Consider the following 20,685-nt stretch of genomic DNA (forward strand, 5'->3'; position numbering starts at 1 on the left):
CCCCTTCCTTCCCTCCCTCCCTCCCTCCCTCCCTCTCTGCCCCGCCCACTCTAAACTATAGAGAGCTCGAACCAATCGCTTTTCCCTTTCGTTGATTGACGGGTTCTGGAGGTGGGACGAGGAGGAGGAGAAAAGAAGGCAAATCCCGTAAACTCCGCCCACTTGCCACGGATCCTTGTTTTCTCATTGGCCGGCGGCCCGCCAGGCTTGGGCTGGGGTTCGCCGGGCGGTCGGAAGAGGCGGGGCGGAAGTCCGAACGGCGGTCGGGAGGCGTGTCCTCGGAGAAGCCGGGCCTCTAGGCCGCGAGGTGGGTTTGAGGGAAGCAACCGGTTCTCTGAAGGGTCCATGGCGGCGAGGTGGGTGTTGTTGTTGAGGGGCGGCCTTTTATGACCGGAGAGCCCCCCACCCCGTGGCTGGGCTTCGGAGGAGAGGGGCGGGGAAGAGGTCGCGTGAGGAGAAGGCGGAGCGAAGATGATCCGGTTCTGCCTGTGAGGGACAAAACCTGATACGAACCGACCTTTGCGAAATTCTCCCTGTTCGCCCTTTGGCCAGAGACGCCGAAGATCCGGCGACGGACCACATTAATTCATTATTAAGATGCCGTTTGCTCGTCCCTCACGCAAAACAAAAGGCTTCCCGAAACGGTGCCCTCCGGATTCCCGCTTCCATCATCCCCAGCCACAGCTAACTCCACCTGGGGCTCGTTGGAGGCTACCGGAGTGGCATCTCTCGAGGGTCCAGAACCCTCCGGGGTTCCTCATAAAAGAACTTGAGCACAGGCAGGCCTGGGAGTCGCTAGGATGGGAGACCACCAGGAGAGATTTCAGGGAGAGAGAGCGAGAGAGAGCCATTCAGTCCAGGTAGTCCTCGACTTACGACTTACAACAGTCTCTTTAGTGACCAAAGTTATAACAGGACCAAAAAAGTGACTTAGGACCATTTTTCACACTTAACGACCGTTGCTGCATCCCTGTGTGATCAAAATTCAGGCAGGTGACAATTGACTCATATTTATGACAGTTGCAGTGTCCTGGCATCATGTGGTCCCATTTAGCGACCTTCTGACAAGCAAAGTCAATGGGGAAGTCAGATTCACTTAACAATCAGGGTTTCAACAACCCTGTTTCCCCAGAAAATAAGACTGGATAATAAGCCCAATCAGGTTTTTGAACGTATGCGCTAAAATAAGCCCTCCCTGAAAATATTGCAGCACAGCAGCAGCCATGAGGTGCCCATGCTCGCTGCCTCCTGCACCTCAAAAATAATTAGACTTCCCCAGAAATAAGGCCAAGTGCTTATTTCGGGGGCCAAAAGAAAATAACACCCTGTCTTATTTTGGGGAAAACATGATAACTTAATAGCTGCACCTTAACCACTGTGGCTAGAAGTCATAAAACGGGGCAAAATGCACTTAGCAAATGTTTTGGTTAGCTACAGACATTTTTGGGCTCCATTATGGTCGTAGGTCAAGGATTACCAGTATTGTTGCTGACAAAACAACAAGGCCTCCATTAATGTATTGAAGGGCCAGGCTAAGCCTTCTGATCCCAGGTATTAATTGCTCGGCCTGGTCTATTTTCTTCACCCTTCCTATATTGTAATGAGCCGTATTGTTGTGTGCCACATGTGCACCACAACCATCTATTATTTATTTATTAGCTTTTAAAACTTCTGCAGTTTGGAGACATCTACAAATAAAAATCCCATCTGCAATAAAGATAGTCCTTGATTTACAACCGTTCATTTAGTGACCTTTCAAAAGTTATCACAACACAGGGGTCTTATAATCATTGCAGCATCCTCAGGGTTATGTAACCAAAACTTGGCCCCTTGGCAAGTGGTGTGTATTTAGGATAGATGCACCCTCCTGTGGTCAGGTAACATTCCCAGCCAGCTTCTGGCAAGCAAAGTCCATGGGGAAGCTGGCTTCACTTAACAACTGCAGTAATTTGCTTAACTGTGGAAAAATGTCATAAAGTGGGGCATGTCATCTAGCAGACAGTCTTGTTTAGCCATAGAACTGTTGGGTTCATAAATCAAGGACCACCTGTGGTGGCCAGGTAATAAACCCTCTCAAAACACAGGTTGTTATTCATCCATATTAAATCACAGCTGCCACCCTCATGATTCTATGTCAATTAATTTAAAAGTTTAAAAGTTCCATGGAAGAGCTCTGATTAAATGTAATTCTTATGAATTTATATGTTGAGACTTGCATAGAGGGAGGTAGAGGGAAGAATTTGTTCTGCAGCTGAAGAAATAATGGGTATTGCTGCATCCTTTTAATTTCTAGTGTTAAATCTGTATAATGATAAATTTTATGAGTGATAGGGCAGAAATAAATTGCGTTCTTTGTCCCACCATTTTTTTCCACTCTGATCTTCTTGAACATAAAAAGATCTTTGATTGAAATCATTTATAGTTTGTTGAGGATTCAAGTGGATCCAACCTTCCGTTTTTCAACAGGAGCAGTCATTGTTTATTTTGGACGGTCTTTATCCTTAGTCAATGAAAGAACCTTAAAAGTCAAATTTGGTCAGTGGAAAATCTGTATTTCAAATGCCAGTAGGAGATTGAAGAAAGGAGGAAATTATTTTGATTCTTCGATTCAGACACAGGTGTCTGACATGTCCTTTGCGTTCTTGGCTCCCTCTGTTTGTTGGGCAAATGATCACACTTGCAAAGTGCTAGCCCTGTAGATACAAGGCTAGCAAGATACAAGGCAAAAATTGCATTATTGATCATTTCTATGCCAGAAAGCACAGCTTATAGTTACAGTCTTGGTTCTAACCCTTTTCTCTGCATAGGCTGCTCCAGAATGGAAGGTGGAGAAAGCAGTGCGGATCTTGTAATTAACAAAAGATTTGTCTCAGAAGCTGAGTTAGAAGAACGCCGCAAGCGAAGACAGGAGGAATGGGAGAAGGTTCGGAAACCTGAAGACCCCAAAGGTATTTGGCTGTCAGTTGAGGGATTATCTAAAAAGTCATTCATCCTGCCCGATACTGATTTCTGGCCATGTCGATCTCTGCCTCTTTAGCAATAAGATACCACTCATGTAGATGGGTTGGGCACCTCGGGCCACACAAGCATTGAACCAGCTTACCAGGATATCGTCTGGCCAGTTCACATGACATGCCAGGTCTTGGAATTCTTTGGTATACTCTGCCACTGGCCGGCGTCCCTGCTTCATAACTTTAATGTGGTCGCGTGCTTTGCAGTCTGCAAGTGGGTCCTCGAACTGTTGTCGCAGGGCCATCATGAACCGATCAAAGTCCTGCAGTTCTGGTGCATCAGCATCATGTAAAGTCACCATCCATCTGGCGGCGGCTCCTTCCAGGGCTAGGGTGACCACTTGCACACGGGCTCCTTGGGTTCGAAAATCACACCCATATTCTTGCATGTAGGTGAACACGGCCACAAAGAATCCCAATTTTTTCAAGTTCCCATCAAATTTTACCCCCAGGGAAGGAATTTTCCTTTCTAACTGCAGGTTTCGGGGTTGGTTCGGAGTGGCCCCCAACCCATGCGCCAATTTGGGGGGAGGCTTTTCTGGGTTCCTAGCTGTTGCTGCTATGCCATCAGCTTGATCAGCAGGGACCACAGGGGGGTTAGTTCCCCTGCCGTCACCCCCATTTGCCGCCCTTCCAATGCTTCTCGGTTGCCGGTCTGGCTCCCCTCGGATGTTGAGAGTTTCCAAAATTTCCATCACCAACTGGGTTACATGCCTCTTCAGAGGATCCTCTCTCAGCACAGCTTCATTTAGCTCCTCTTGGTCAGAGGGGGCTTCTAACTTCAATTTCCACCCTGGTTTTCGGCTACTTGGGTAAGAGTGACTCCCCTGGTCTTCCCTTCCCAGCCGTCTTTTGTCCCGATTCTGATTGACCAACGGGGATTTTTGGGGTCCTCCAAGCTCACTCAGTTCTCTCCGCCAGGATACAAGGAGCAGGTCTCTGGTTGTGGAGGGGTCTCCCTTCAGCAGTCAGTTTCCCCTTGTTCACTATTATGCTCAGACATGGTTTGCTGGATCCCCTTGGTAGAGTAAAAATGTTTCTCTCCTGGTTGACCACTTTGCAGAGAGATGCTGCTTTATGTAATGGCTCCTCTCCTAACTTGAGAAAGGAAAGACTCTTGAAACGGATTATTTCAAAAGGAACCTTTAATCAAGCAGGATAGAAACCATTAGAAGCAAAGCAGCATCTGAAAACCTTTAGGCCATGCAAATGGGATTAAGATGATAATGACCCCTCCCCTTTGTCCGAATGCAGATTCCGACCAATACGCAAGTGTGAAGATGCTTCCTTAACTCTTCTGCCCTGGGAGTCAATAAAGCACACGTTCCCATGGCTATCTCTAGTTAGACATCAAAGTTATATATCCCACATGGCTATCATAAACATCCCTCCAGAGATGTTGGGACCTTCAATCTCCCGGTGACAGGAAACCAGTTGTAAAACTCAGTGGTTTCAGATGTAGCTAATGATTTAACTCCGAGGCTCCCCTCCTCCCAACTGAATGGCAGTATCACTTTTAGGGATCTGACATGTTCGGTGTGAATCTAAGGAGCATTCAACCAACTACTGGCCCATGGACAAGGCCTGATTGGAAGGATATTTGAGCAAAGTTATAAGTAATAACCAAGATGAAACTAATAGACCAGTTCAATGTCATCCTGAAAATATTCCTAGCTATTTTTTTAACTGGAAAAAGAAGCTAAGGAAGAAAGTTTGTATAGTAATATAGAACAGATAACAGTTCCAATATTTGAAGGGCTGCCACAAGGAAGAGGGGAACAACCTGTTTTCCAAAGCACCAGGAGGCAAGACAAAAACCAATAGATGGAAACCAATCAAGGAGAGAAGCAACCTGGAACTTCCTTACAGTGAGGACAATTAATCACTGGAACAGCTTCCCTTCAGAAGTTGTAGGTGCTTCATCACTGGTGGCTTTTAAGAAGAGATGGATAGCCATTTGTCTGAAATGGTATAGGATCTCTGAGCAAGGGTTGGACTAGAAGACCTCCAAAGTCCATTCCAACTCATTATTCTAATCTTCCTTGGCATACCAGTATTAGGAAGAGGACAATTCACATGTTCAGCAATTAGTTTTTAGCATTTTTAGTACTTCTGTGGGTTTTTTTTAAACATGGGGAGCAAGTCAAGATATGTCGGGATAGAGGGAGGCTAATGGATTTCCTGAAGCTCCTCGCAAATTATAACCAAGATCTGAGTTGGGAACGTTTTTATCTACACTCATTATCTAAGCCACTGTCTCATCAAGCTAATATTTAATAACTCTCTATTACCTGCCCTTGAATGTGCAACAGCTACTGTTGACTTTACAGCAGAAGTATCATCTGTCAGTTTTGTAGAAAATGTGCATTAATTTCACCACTCATAATTTAAACTCCTCAATCATGTATGGAATCAACGGGTTAAAGTTTACAGGCATCAGTTCTTTTCTGTTCTAACATAAAAATGACTAGTGGGATGTGCTTTAAAACGGAAGCTTTGTTGTTTCCTGTGGTTGATTAACTCGATGGCTGGAGTAAATTTTCTGTTAGAGCAATGCCTGAATTCTGGCTGACAAATTCTGTTTTCTCCTTCTAGAATGTCCTGAAGAAGTGTATGACCCCCGTTCTCTCTATGAAAGACTTCAGGAACAGAAGGACAAGAAGCAGCAGGAGTTTGAAGAACAATTCAAATTCAGTAAGTTTCACTAAGCGTCCCTGAAATTCAATCACACAGAGAGTAACGCCTTGTTATTTTCTTTCTTGTCTCCCTGGAATGGTATCCTTAAGAACAGAACTGTCTCTCCTGAAATGCTTCCTTATGGAGAAGGCTTTGCCACCCTCTTACAGTTGTGCTAAGGTAACACAGCTGACTTCTTGGCTACTGCTGGAATCCAGAAACCAGTCTGTCCACTTCTGCTGAGGAAAGGGAAAAGCATTGAAATGTGAAGCTTGGCAGAGCTGCCAACTTTTCTTATTGGCTTCAAAAGTTGCAGGTTTAGTTGCCAGTTTATTCTACCTTCATACGTCTGTGGACAATGGGGAAATGACATCCAGAGGAAAACATTTGTGTTTTATCTTTCCATCTGGTACCACTTCTTGCTAACTTCCTGATCTTTCTGGCCTATGTGAAGCTTTATGTCAGGGGTGCAGCTTTAAGAATTGTGGACTTCAACTTCCAGAATTCTCCAACCAGCCATGGGGACTCTAAGTCCACCTAAAGTTGCTGAGTTTGACAAATGCTGCCTTAGAGCAGCCCCGTGATCCTTAGAAAAGAGGTGCAGCTGCTTTGAAGCATTAATAAATAGATGTTACATTTACACTCCTGCATGCTCAGAAACATCTTTGGATGCTTGAATATGAGGTGTTCTCCAATCCTTCAACTCAGAATTATCTCAATGTGGCCACTGTATCCAATTAGTCAACTCCTTAGCTCAGTATTCCACAGTCTTGGCAGCTTTACAGTGCATGGACTTTCTGGCTGGGAAATTATGGGACTTGAAATCCACACAAGTTGCTAAAGTTAAGAAACACAATTCTAGTTTGTTTACCCTGGATGGCAACAGCCTTTCAGGCAAGGATCATCCTGACAGTTGTGAGATGCAGCATCCGTAGACTGGCCCTTTTTCATGGCCTTTCCTTCATTCTGTCATGGAGTCATTGGCTTTTGGAAAGGAGTGGCTGCACATTGTGCTGAGCTACAATTGTCTTGATTTGGTTGAAAGAGTCCATTGCTGCATTTTAAGTAATTGGTTTTGTCTGCCTGTTATGCTTCTTCAACCCCACCTCTCTTTATTGCAGTGGTTCTCAACCTGTGGGTCAAGACCCCTTTGGGGGTCGAACGACCCTTTCACGGGGGTCGCCTAAGACCATTGGAAAACACATTTTCGATGGTTTTAGGAACCGAGACACCAATTTTATGGTTGGGGGTCACCACAACATGAGGAACTGTATTAAAGGGTTGCGGCATTGGGAAGGTGGAGAACCACTGCTTTATTGTTATCTTGGTGTGTAAAACCATCACCTGGTCTGCAGACATAGGCTGTTTTCAGGGCCAAGTGTTTTGCTGACTACGAATAGAATTTCGTATCGTTAACACCCCATACTGTTTTGTTAATGTTTCTAGTCCTTTAGATTATAAAGACACATGGGAACATTTTTACTTAGCCTTTGGGTTATAAATGAAGGTTTCTGGTTTTTATGATGCGCTTAAGCCAGGGCACTGCAAGCTAGTGCATCGAATTGCGCTAAAAGTTAGCTTCCCATAGTTTGGCAGCCCAGGCCTTAATATGATAAAACCTATTTCGGGGCTGCTTCAGAGCGGCGGTGGGATGTATGAGTAAGTCCTCCTCGGGCCAAAAAAAGAATATTCCTGTATGCAGGAAGCTCTAGTGTTATAAAAGAAAGCTGTGTGAACTTTCACATTCTTGGGAAATGTGGATCTTGAAAGCAGATTCAGTGGCAACAAAACAGGTAAATATGAATGTGCATTTTCTGTCATATCATCAGCCAGGATGTTGATTCAGCCTTTTTATCAATAATCTTCAGTAAAACCTGTGGTTTTGAGTGGTGGAAGGAGGGAGGGGGGTGTCTGCTGGAACCAAAAGTCCCTTAAAGGCAATCAATGACATTTCCATAATTAATGCAATTCCATAGTTAGACAAATTCGCATAAATGATACCATGTTTCTCTGAAAATAAGACAGGATCTTATTTTCTTTTGATCACCGAAATAAACACTTGGCCTTATTTTCGGGGAGACCTTATTATTTTTGAAGTGCAGGAGCTCAAATGTGGCCCATTGCATCTGAATGGGAGGTCCATCAAACAGGCTGTCCCCTATCTTCCTAACTGATGGAATTAAAAAAAAAACGTGCTGAAACAAGATGGCAGAGATGCTGTAGCCAAATGTGTGGGTTTATCACAATCTTGGCTTGTTCTCTACAGAAAATATGGTCAGGGGCCTGGATGAAGAGGAGTCCAAATTCCTTGATGAAGTTTCTCGGCAGCAAGTCCTGATTGAAAAGCAGCGTCACGAAGAAGACCTCAAGGAACTGAATGAGTACCGGATATCCTTGGTCCTGAAAAGAGTGGGTGGGTTTCCTTCTTCCTTTTGGAGGGGGGGAGTTCAGAAGCAGCCGAGGTGGCACAGTGGTTAAATGCAGCACTGCAGGCTATGTCAGCTGACTGCAGTTCTGCAGTTCGGCTGTTCAAATCTCACCGGCTCAGGGTTGACTCAGCCTTCCATCCTTCCGAGGTGGGTCAAATGAGGATCCGGATTGTTGTTGGGGGCAATATATGCTGACTCTGTAAACCGCTTAGAGAGGGCTGAAAGCCCTATGAAGCGGTATATAAGTCTAACTGCTATTGCTATTGCTATTGCAGCCATCAGTGTGTTTCTGGGAAGTTTTGTTCTTGTCTTTGAACTTTTTGGAGTGTTAAATTATTCTAAGACAGGTGCCAAGTTTATATTATTGGGGTCCAAGGCATTACAACTATTTCTCAATTTATCACCAGAATTTCTGTGGGTGAGCGAGATAGTTGTTAAGTGAGTTTTGCGCCCTTTCTTGCTACAGTTGTTCAGTGAATCATTGTAGTTGTTAAGTCAGTTGTTCAATGAATCTGGCTTCCCCATTGACTTTGATTGTCGCAAAAGTGATTGGATGACCCCGGGACAGTTCAACCGTCATAAATACATGCCAGTTGCCAACCGTCCAATTTTTTTGATCACGTGACCTTGGGGATACTGCAATAGACCTAAGTGTGTAAAACGGTCTTAAATCACTTTTTTAGTGTCGTTATAACTTTGAACGGTCACTAGAGGAGTGGCTTTAATAGTGTAGCCGGCGTGAATAAGCTTCACCACTGTGCCATGATGTGTCACACTTTTAAATTCTTTGGCTGCTTTAAATCTTTCTTTGGTCTGAGACAGTCAGTACAATTCGATACAATATACTGCATTCAGTTTTGGTCGCCACAATGTAAAAAAGATGTGGAAACTCTAGAAAGAGTGCAGAGAAGCGCAACAAAGATGATTAGGGGACTGGAGACTAAAACATAAAAAGAACGGTTGCAGGAACTGGGTATGTCTAGTTTCATGAAAAGAAGGACTAGGGGAGACAGGATAGCAGTCTTCCAATATCTCAGGGGCTGCCACAAAGAAGAGGGAGTCAAGCTATTCTCCAAAGTACCCGAGGGTAGAACAAGAAGCAATGGGTGGAAACTAATCAAGGAGAGAAGCAACTTAGAACTGAGGAGAAATTTCCTGACAGTTAGAACAATTAATCGGTGGAACAGCTTGCCTCCAGAAATTGTGAATGCCCCAACACTGGAAGTCTTTAAGAAAATGTTGGATAGCCCTTTGTCTGGAACGGTATAGGGTTTCCTGCCTAGGCAGGGGGTTGGACTAGAAGACCTCCAAGGTCCCTTCCAACTCTGCTATTGTATTTTATTGTATTGTATTAAGTAGACTGTAATGATACCCATTTATTTATATTCTTAACTATCTCCGCTTACACGGTTTTAGAGTCCATTATTATATTTTATCATGAACGTTTAACATAGGAAAACATTGTACAGGTAAATTCCCCATTTTCAACCGTTCATTTAGCAACAGTTCAAAGTTACAGTACAATGAAAAAAAGTGATTTATGACCACTCTCACAATCATCACAACATAATCACAGGATCAACATTTGGGCACTTGGGCTGCCTTTCTTCTTTGCAGGGAGCATAAAATCTTTCCATCTCTCTGCCTACATGTAGTCCTCGGCTTATGACTGGTTGCTTAGCGACCATTTGAAGTTACACCAGACCTCCCATTTGAGTAGTTCCAACAGCTGCCTCATGCTCCATGATCACATGATTAAATTTTGGGCATTTGACCACTGATTTGCATTTATGACACAGTTTGCAGATTTCTTTAGGTTTCCAGCAAAAAAAGACCCTGTTAAGTAAAACAGACTCACTTAATATCTGTCACGACTTACAACCATCATTCTGGGCTTAATTACAGTCGTAAGGTAAAGACTGCTGAAATAATAATCTCACTGCAAACTGACTCCCATTTAAAATTTACAGTATCTTCTTTAGTGACCAAGCCAGTCAACTTGTACAAATTTAAAAAAGTCCACCAGGAATGATCATAAAAGTACTTTTTTTAAAAATTGACCACAGAGTGTGGGCGTCTCTGCCCAGATCCCCAATTCGGTGAGTCCCTTATCATGGTCTACATGTCTCCTTGGTTTTAAATATTTAAAATGTCAGGTTTGTTGCATAAGCATTGGACAAGCAGCAGGCTGAGGTTATTAGTTCAGCTAATAACGTAAGTAAAATCTACGGGTGCGGGGGATGAAAAAGCCATTGGATTCCTGATCAAGCTCATGTCTGCTGGCCTTTGCCAGAGTAAGCTTCTAAAGGGCTAAGCCAGGGGCGTCCAAACTTGGGAACTTTAGGACTTGTGGACTTCTAGCTGGGGAATTCTGGGCGTTGAAGTCCACAAGTCTTAAAAGTTCCCAAGTTTGGACACCCCTGGGCTAAGCTGTGTGTTGGCTGGTCAGGCTGGTTTGACTGAGGCTCTGCTCTAAATTTTCCATGATTTCATCCTTTTATCTTTTGTTTGCTTAGTTGTTTCCAGTTTCCATCTGTGACTTACCAGTTCCTTGCTCTGGGGGTTGTGCAGAACTACACAGCATCTGTGGAAAAGGAAGGCTAACGATTCCTTGATTTGCAACTAGTTGCTTGGTGATTGTTTGAAGTTACATGGATCTCCCCAAAGTTACTTGCAACCCAATTTCAAAATTTGAACAGCCCCGCCCACTAATACACACACACACACACACACACACACACACACACACACACACACAGTCATGTGACTGTGGGCCCTCGGGAACTGGTCTGCATTTATGGCCGTTTGCAGTATCCCACAGTTAGATGACTGCAATTTATGATGTTTCTGTTGAAAGCCGGCATTGACTTTCAATTTTTAGCAAAAACAGCCCATAGCAAACCATGAGTTCACTTTATATGACTTCATGTTCATTTTAGAACCACCGTGAAAAGGTTAAAAAGCAGGTTAGTCACATGGCTATCTCACATTACTACCATCATGACTTATGACCGTGATGGGCAAGATCTATTACGGTCATAATTCAAGGATTACCTCTATGTGTGGAGCAACCACTTCCCTTGACTGAATACTAAGACATTTGGAGTTGGTGAGGCCTCTTAGTAATTAATATATTCAGTCTGCAATAACCAGTTTTCTACTCTTTTCACCATATTTATAGAGGTGGCACAGTGGTTAGAAAGCAGTATTGCAGGCTAATTCACTGCTTACTGCCAGGAGTTCAATCCTGACCGGTTCAAGGTTGACTCAGCCTTCCATCCTCCCGAGGTCAGTAAAATGGGGACCCAGATTGTTGGGGGCAAGAGGCTGAGTCTCTAAACTGCTTAGAGGGGGTTGTAAAGCGGTATATAAATCTAAGCGCTATTGCCCTTTCATCCGTCTATCCCATCAAGCCATCATGCATTCCATTTCGCACAGTGGTTAGAATGCAATATTGCAGTCTGACTCTGCCCACTGCCAGGAATTCAATCCTGACCGTCTCAAGGTTGACTCTTCTGAGGTCAATAAAATGAGAATCCAGATTGTTGGGATCAATAAGCACTGTGAAGTGGTATTAAGTGCTATTGCTATTTTGGGCTGTTTTCAATAAAGATCCTGCCCTGTGTTGGTTTTTGATAAGCGTGCCAGTGCCATTCTCAAGATTCAGTTGATGGCACTAGAGAGCTAACTTAGTAGAACTCCAAGCTAGTCATGATATGAATTCGATGAGGCAGAGATTATCTATCTAGATCTCTATTTAGACAAGAGGGAGGGAGGGAGAAAGAGGGGAAGGAAAGAGAAGCACACAAAGAAATATACACAGATTAGCTTTCGCTGGGATAAAAACTAGGGAGGATAGAATTTGAATGTAATCCTTATTTGCTTTTAAGAAAAAGCTCTTTGTTTGAACTCTAGCATTATAATAGACCCAAGTTATGTAGCTCAGTAGATGGTTATCTTGAATGGATTTGGTGTGCCATGTGCAAGTTTTCTTACTGAATAGGTCTTTGCATCAATCCTCTTAACTTTATGCTTGCCGGGGGGGGGGGGGGGAGGGAATCCAGCAAAGATAGTTTTCACATACAGTATTTGTACATACAGTGCTCCAAACTTTGTGTATGCCAGAACCATAGTACAGTAAATATAGTAGCAAAGATGTAAGCAAAGATAATAAAACTACTGGTTAACGCTTGTGGAACCTGCAAATACGGCTACACAACAGTAGCATAACTGTAAAGCTGTAGCATAACTTTGTTTTGCGTGTCTTCTGTGCTCCCCCCCCCCGCCCCTGCATTCTTTTCCTCCTTAACTTTGCGTTCACAACACTTTGTCAAAAGTCGGAGCCAGCGCCGACTTGAAGAAGGAAGCAGACAAGAAACTCTCGGTAAAATCAGAAAACAAGAGCAAATTTTCTCAGGCCAAACTGTTGGCAGGAGCTGTGAAACACAGAAGGTAAGTTTTGAAACTCGGTAGTTGCATGGAGGTGCCCAATGAAGGGTGGATAGTAAAAAGCCACTCCTAAGTTGGCATTTGTGATTTGTAGTGTGTTGTCTTGAGGAGAAAGGCCATCCAGTGTGCAAACTATCAATCCGTCTCCACAGCAGCCATTTGTGTTAAGGTCTATTCTCTTAATTGCTCATTTGCAAAGATAAGAAGAAGAGAGTCAAGGGGACCTTGGAGGTCTTCTAGTCCAACCTTCTGCTCAAGCAAGACACCATATATCATGTCAGACAGATGGTTGCCCAATCTCTTCTTAGAAAGCTCCAGTGTTGGCGCACCCACAACTTCTGGAGGCAAGCAGTTCCACTGGTTGATTGTTCTAAAATTGTACTGTGATAAGCCATAAGGACAGCATTATTGGGTTTCGCTTCCTGGGATGGTTCATTATCAGGCTGGTAACAGCAGGAGAAGCACTGAGGATGTTTCCTAATCTGGTAATGAAACATCTGCAAGAAGAAAGCCAAGTTCAGTCAAAAGCCACCCCAGTTCAGAGCCCTCTCTCTTCTCCATTCTTAATACCATCATAGGATTGTGTATTTTTTTAAACTTCTTTAATCGTGCCAGATGAGAACTGCCTTGTAGTTTGTAACTCACCATTTATGGAGGAACGACGTACCACTTCAGCCAGCCGAGGCATCTGAACCAACTGTGATCACCTTAGTACCATGTGCGCCTCTGATTATCTCTTTCTGCTTGCCTGTTTTCCATAAAGGAGCTAATTTAAGTTCCGCTCCTTGGATTTGTGTCTCTTTACAGCTCAGACGGTGCCAACAGTGTAAAAAGATTGAAACTGGACCCGGATCCTGACCATGATAAGGTTCCAGGTGTGTATCTCAATGGGTGGGAAGGTCCCAGGCTTATGGGGTTCAGTGCTTTGCATGGTTAGCTGTGCCCGGCTTTCACAAGTTGCCTTTGAAAGGGATGGAAGGGGATTTTACTGAGGTGATAGTGTGGTGTTTTTCAACCTTGGAGACAGCAAAGCTAGCTGGGGAATTCTGGGAGTTGAAATCCACCCCTTTTAAAAACACCAAGTTTGAGAAATACTGTGAGGTTGGATGAAATCTAGCAGCAGACGAGGCTGAGTGAGCAGCCTTTGACTGAGCTCTTCTTGGAGAAGTTTATTTATTTATTTAGCGTATGGCAACAACCTTAAAAAGCACATCATGATTCCATTCAAGTTTCAAGTTTAATTTTATTTTATAGGCCGCCCAATCCTGGAGGACTCCGGGCGGCTTACAGAGAGGGGAAAGAAAAAAAACAATAAAAGAAAATAAAAATAAAATAGACAAGTTAAAAACAACACAGATACATTCATTTCAGTCGGGGCTGAACCTCAACAATGAGGTCAACAGCCCCAGGCCTGCTGGAATATCCAGTTCTTGACAGCTTTTCTGAAGGCCAAGAGAGTGGGTGAGGTCCGGATTTCTGGGGGTAGTTCGTTCCAAAGAGTCGGGGCAGCCACAGAGAAAGCTCTCCTCCGGGGAGCCGCCAGCCAACATTGTCTGGCTGACGGTATCTGAAGGAGGCCCACCCTGTGGGATCTTACTGGCCGTTGGGAGGAGTGTGGCAGTAGGCAGTCTCGCAGGTATGCTGGTCCTAAGCCATGCAGGGCTTTAAAGGTAATAACCAACACCTTGAATTGCATCCGGAGACCAATGGGTAGCCAGTGCAGCTCGTGGAGGATAGGTGTAACGGGTGTACCTAGGTACACCCAATATCGCTTGCGCGGCTGCATTCTGGACTAGTTGCAGTCTCCGAACGCTTTTCAAGGGTAGCCCTATGTAGAGCGCGTTGCAGTAATCCAGCCTTGAGGTGACTGGGGCGTGAGTGACGGTCTGGAATGCCTCCCGATCCAAGCAGGGCCGCAATTGATGCACCAGGCGAACCTGGGAAAAGGCCCCCCTGGTCACAGCCGACAGATGGTGTTCCAGTGTCAGCTGTGAATCCAGGAGGACCCCCAAATTGCGTGCCCTCTCTGAGGGGTGTAAGTTTTCACCCCCCAGGATCAAGGATGGGCTATCTGGGCTATCCTTCGGGGGGAACATCCATTCTCAGCAAATCCGAAACTCTATTTACTCTGTTTACAAATTCAAAGGTAGACTCCTTATAAAGTCAAGGCAGGATGGAATTGCAGACAGAAAGTCCCTGGGGTTTTCCTGACATGTGCTCAGAGGGCACCATTCCACAATATGTCACACTGTCTGCTTCGGAGGACCACAGCTACGTTCCGAAGAGGAGAGCTTTCCCCATTTATGGAGGAGATTAGCACAACTGCCATGTTTGGGTCCTAACCCTTTTAAGGCCTTAAGGGGCAGATAGACTCCAAATTAAATCTTTTGGTTCAGCTGCAATGCACCTGCCATGTTGAGTCCTAGTCCTATTGCGGTCTTATGGGGTAGGTAGAATCTGAATAGAATAGAGTAAAGCAGAGCAGAATAAAATAGAACAGAATAGACGAGTAGAGCAGAGCAGAACAGACTGGAATAGAATAGAATAGATATTGGAATGAAAGAATAGAGCAGAACAAAATAGAATAGACTGGAATAGAGCAGAACAGAACAGACTGGAGAAGAATAGAATAGATATTGGAATGAAAGAGCAGAGCAGAACAAAATAGAATAGACTGGAATAGAGCAGAACAGAACAGACTGAAGTAGACTAGAAAAATTAGATTAGATATTGGAATGAAAGAGCAGAGCAGAATAAAATAGAACAGACTGGAGGAGAGGAGAGTGAGGAAAAAAGCACCTTTGGGCTATGACATAGATGATCAAAAACCTCCATGAACATTCAGACAAAATTAATCTGGTCCACCATTGCAGTTGGATGGGAGTAACCTGGTGTCTGAAAAGAGTAAAGATGACTTTTCCAAGATCAGTGTCCTGGTTTGAGAACAGTGCCTCTAGCCTCCCTACAGCTACATCACTCTTCGTTCTGCTTGGCATAAATCACCGTCTAGTCTACTGATCGTGACCCTTGAAGTCTCTCCCAAGGCAGAACTGCTAGAGAACTGGGGACAGAAGCTTCACAAAATTGGGACTGTGCCTGGTCCAGACTTCGGCTGTTTGCTTCCAGAGGCAAGGCGTGGGGTTAATCCAAGAGATGGGAGTCGTTGCACACTGCCTCACCATCTGTTCCCCTTCTAAGGTCTCCAGGCTAATTAGCCACCGAAGGCTGGCTGTCTCTAATCTCTTTCAATATTAGTCATTCTCCCAAATGCTTGGCAGGGTTGGTGGATAACTGTGCGTGGCGCTTGGCCCACAGTGGCATGTTGCACACGCACAAATTTGGCATTTGGAGAGATGTTTCACTTCACTGGAGACAGAAGAGGACTTAAGTCTTTCTCCTGGATGGGGAGTCTTCTGAGCCAAGGTTGCCAAATTCTTTCTCAGAGCCAAAGATTTTTATTTTTTTATTTAATCCCACCTTGATTGCCATGCAAGGTGATGAACAGATCTAATCCTCCTCCCTCCTTTTCCCTCCGAAAACAGTCCTGTGACGTGGGTTGGGCAGTGAGAGAATGAGTGGCCCAAAGTCACCCAGCTAGGTTTCATTCCTAAGGTGGGACTAGAACTCACCGTCTCCTAGTGATTGGCCCAGTTACCCAGCCAGGTTTCATTCCTAAGGCAGGACTAGAACTCACTCTCTCCTAGTGATTGGCCCAAAGCCACCCAGCCGGCTTTCATGCCTAAGGCAGAACTACACGCTCTCCTAGTGATTGGCCCAAAGCCACCCAGCCGGCTTTCATGCCGAAGATGGGACTAGATCTCACCATCTCCTGGTGATTGGCCCAAAGTCATCCAGCTTTGTCGATGCCACAGCCTTATAGTTTTCATGGCTAAGACTAGAACTCACCGTCTCCTGGTTTCCAGCCTGATGCCTTCATTGCTAGACTCACAGAACAGATGTTTTGTTCCTCTGCTCCTGCCTTTTTCCTTCAGTTTGATGTTTGATTGGCACCTGCTATGACATGGAGGGTTTGGGCCCAGCAAGGAGATAAAGGCCGATTGCAACTTTGGGTGTACTCAGGCTGCAATCAAGCAAAACAAAACCATAAAGACTTGAGATTAAAAGGTCTGGTAAGATAGATTTTTATAAATTTAATAATAGTGATATCACTATTGTCAAAGAGAAGGGGAAAAAAGACTTACCTGACAGAGGAAATACCTTGATCATGAAGGAAAAAAAGAATACATAAAACAGAAAACATGACCAGAAAATGAAAAAAATATGACATGTATGTATGTATGTATGTATGTATGTATGAATGAATGAATGATACATTTGCACGCCTCTCTTTTTTATTTTAACCTGTGTTCTGTATGAACAAGACCCATATTTATTTCATTGTACTTGTCCACGCGAAGTCTACGTCTTTTAGGCAATCCATTCACGGATGACAAGTGCAATCAGAGCTTCAATCCACTGGGCCATTTACAGGGCTATAAATCTATCTTTCCGATGCTCCCACCACGGCCAAAAGGCTGACATTATGGCATTGCAGATAAAAGAGTTTTCATTGAAATGTCAAAAGATGCGATTCGGCTTTGGATTGCCAAATCAAGTTGTCCATCGATCATTTTGGTAGATCAGCAGTGCTCTTTGCAAACTGGAGGCAGCTCCAGCAAATAAAAATCAGAGGATATGCAAGTCATGAATTTTAAGTAATTCCACTGGAGCGAAGAGCTCTTAACGTCCTTTGGATTTTATTTTATTTTTCCCTCTTAGTTCCAGGAACCTCTGGCTCCCATAGCTTGCTGGAGCATCTCAGAGCGATGTGCCAAGGAGCGAGGGAGGTGGGGAAGAGATTTTCAGTAACAGGAATTATTTCAATTCAGAACTGAGTTTGGGGGGCAGGATCATTATGGAGCCTGTCCATGACAGTCATTAAAAGGTTGTAAACCTATGTGACTGGCCAAAGTTTATGACTCTTTTCATGGCAGTCGTTAAGCAACTCATGGTCATTAAGCAAACCTATTAACCAGCTTGTTGTCAGACGTTATAGGTGCTCCATCAATGGAGATTCTTAAGAAGAGATTGGACAGCCATTTGTCTGAAACGGTAGAGGGCAGGGGTCGCCAACTGGTGGTCCGTGGACCACTGGCAGTCCATAAAAAATTGTTGGTGGTCCGCAGAAAAATTATTTGCATTTTTTATATTGCACTAAATACTATTTATTCTTTAAAAAAAATCATATTAGTGGTCCGCAGAATTTAAAATTATGAACTTGGTGATCCCCGAGATCCGAAAGGTTGGAGACCTCTGGTATAGGGTCTCCTGCTTGAACAGGGAGTTGGACTAGAAGACCTGCAAGGTCCCTTCCAACTCTATTCTGATGGATTGATTGCTACGGTGCGGCTGGGCCAAAAATTAGAAGTGATGATTTTCAGCAAAACCATCACAAAACACAAGAGTCACATGACCACAGGATTCTCCAAACAGTCATAAATTCAGCCTTGTTCCACGCACCTGAAGTTCAGTCACATGACCAGAGGTGGGCAAGCATTGGAACTTCCGTTCTGAGTCTTAAGTCCCCTTTTTCGGGTCCGTCATAACTTTGAACAGTCACTAAGTGACTAGTTATAAGTCAAGGACCACCCGTACTTGAGGCAGAATGTCTAAAGAGATTAGAGCATTGTTTTTCAACCTTGGCAACTTTGAGACGTGGATTTTAACTCCCAGAATTCCCCAGCCAGCCATGGGAATTCTTAACTCTTGAGGGAATTCTGGGAGTTGAAGTCCACACATCTTAAACGTTGCCACAGCTGAAGAACACTGGATTAAGGGTTTAAATGCCCAGCTTGCTCCTGTCCTCAGTTTTGGGCAGAAACCCCCTGCAGTCTGTATGGCAAGAGCTGATTCTTTCCAGTAACTCCCCAAATCTTTCATGTTGGCAGAAGTTACTATGATGAGTAAGATGTCTTGTTACTCAACAAGACATCTCCGTTTTAATAAACTTCGGTCCAGTTGCCTTGATTTAAGATGTCCTCAGTGACCTTCGGGATTGGGCGGCATACAAATCCATTAAAACCTTAAACCTTAAACTTTCTATTCAGAGGAAATTGGAAATGGAGCATACGATCCTAAGCCTTGTAGTCCTCGACTTACAACAGTTCATTTAGTGTTCGAAGTTACAACACCACTGAAAAAAAGTGACTTTTAACAACCATTTTTCACACTTATATGACCGTTGCAACCTCCCCATGGTCACGAGATTTACATTCAGATGGTTGACAACTGACTCACATTTGTGATGGTTGCAGCATCCCAGGGATCGCTTAACCAAGGTGGCAAGGAAAGTCGTAAAAGGGGGCAAAACTCACTTAACGCATTTCTCACTTAGCAACATAAATGTGTTCGGCTCCATTGTGGTCGTCGGGTTGAGGACCATCTGTCTTTTTTCTTCTCTTTCAGAAAAACCCTCTTGCGTCCCCCTGGGCAGCAGCGCCGTCAGCGGCTCCGCCCTCCACTGCCCCTCGGCCGCCGTGTGCATCGGCATCCTGCCCGGCCTCGGGGCTTACTCAGGAAGCAGCGACTCCGAATCCAGCTCGGACAGCGAAGGCACCATCAATTCGACGGGCAAGATTGTCTCCTCCGTCTTCCGCGGCAGCAATTTTTTTGATGCGCCGCTCTAGGCCGCTTCTCGGAGTCTCACTCAGAACTCGTGTCCTCCTTCATCCCACGTGTTTCCTCAAGCTCACATCTCCCCCCCCCCTCCGGCCTCCTTTTTTTGGGGACAACACCAAAATAATGTACTGCAGCAGTTTTTCATAGTGTCTCGGCCTCCCCTTTCCCCGTGTGTCGTCCCCTCCCAAAAGTCTTCCCCCAACACTGCTTCATTTGAGGGAAGTCTAGCCAGGAAGGAGAAGGTTCAGGGGTACCCATTGAGAACGAAATACTGGATCCCCTGAAGGGCGAGGATGAGAAGAGCTGAAAAACAGTGGGGCGGTTGCATATCATTTTTGGAAATATTCTAAGAAGAGATTGGAGGCAGCCTCACTGCAAGGCAAAATGGTCCTTCCTCTAGTTAAGAGTCATTGTGTGACATAGTTAAAGAGGAAGGGAGAGGCCACACAATCACACAGGCGGCAAGAAGCGAATTTTGACAAGTGTCACCAAGTTTCCATGTTGCATTTGATTTAAAAAAAACATCTCGAGGCATTAAAAAAAAATGGGGGGGGTGGAGAGTTGCCCTTCACGTTTCTCCACTGAAGTCCTTCTGCCATGCTTTGCTATCTTCTCTTGATCTCCTGGCTGGGTCTCCTTGGTAGCCAAACTTCCTCTTAACTCTGGAGTTTTAAAGTCGATGGTCAGTTCCAGAAAATCTTGAGCTTCCATTTAAGGCGATCGTGATTTTTTTTTTTTTTTAATTCTCCCTGCTAGACTGCGAAGGAGCTTTTGAAGGAGCGGCTGGACTTAGTGTGGAAGCATTAAGTAATATCCCTGGTAGTTACTTCACAGCGCCTAAAATACCAGAGTAATCTCATCATGGCTAGGAATCTGGGAGGAGGCCAGTCAGGAACCAGGATTCTCTAGAACAGGGGTCTCCAACCTTGGCCACGATAAGCCTGGAGGACTTCAATTCTCAGAATTCCCCAGCCAGCTGCCTGGGTAATTCTGGGAGTTGAAGCTCGCCAGGCTTAAAGTGGCTAAGGTTGGAGACCCCTGCTCTGGAGGACCTACACTGCATGTAGTTCTACTTTAATGCTTTGATTGATGTACAAATGAAACCTTTAATGTTCACCCAGTTGATATTGTGAGCTCTGTTTTACTGAAGAAAAGCTATTAAACCCCTGGCTATCGGACAGCCTCCGCTGGGAAACTCTACACTTGTTCTGGCTGCTTTGTAGGAAACCTGTTCGAATCCAGGTCCAATTGGGCCAGGTTCCAACCACTTGGATGGATGCACTTTCGTCATCGAAAGAGCTGGAGTAGCCCAAGGAAGAATAAAGTGCAGGTAGAGCACCATTGAACCCATCACTTCGATGGTAAGCGAGAGAGTTTGTGAGTGAGTTTTGGCCCATTTTACAAAGTACATAACTAAGTTAAGTAGCTAACAACAGCTGTGG

General features: G+C 44.6%; 1 protein-coding gene across 3 annotated transcripts; it reads left to right on the forward strand.

Moving 5' to 3' along the window:
* The first annotated feature begins 149 nt into the window (after positions 1–149).
* PSME3IP1 (proteasome activator subunit 3 interacting protein 1) lies at positions 150–20,441 on the forward strand. Of its 3 annotated transcripts, XM_087729465.1 has the most exons (7): positions 245–356; positions 2,808–2,948; positions 5,607–5,705; positions 7,954–8,075; positions 12,441–12,568; positions 13,373–13,440; positions 19,031–20,441. In XM_087729465.1, exons 2-7 carry the CDS (start codon positions 2,819–2,821, stop codon positions 19,249–19,251), a joined length of 768 nt encoding a protein of 255 aa, XP_087585591.1. In that variant the 5' UTR covers positions 245–356; positions 2,808–2,818; the 3' UTR covers positions 19,252–20,441. The 3 variants fall into 3 exon arrangements, with proteins under 3 accessions (XP_087585593.1, XP_087585591.1, XP_087585592.1); XM_087729467.1 differs by lacking the exon at positions 13,373–13,440 and having other exon boundaries at positions 150–307; positions 12,443–12,568; XM_087729466.1 differs by lacking the exon at positions 13,373–13,440 and having other exon boundaries at positions 19,031–19,381.
* The last annotated feature ends 244 nt before the right edge of the window (positions 20,442–20,685 follow it).

The sequence above is a fragment of the Thamnophis sirtalis genome, unplaced genomic scaffold, assembly GCF_051295495.1.
Source record: "Thamnophis sirtalis isolate CommonGarterSnake01/CBP01778 unplaced genomic scaffold, rThaSir2_p1.2 scaffold_14, whole genome shotgun sequence".
Taxonomy (NCBI): Eukaryota; Metazoa; Chordata; class Lepidosauria; order Squamata; family Natricidae; genus Thamnophis; species Thamnophis sirtalis.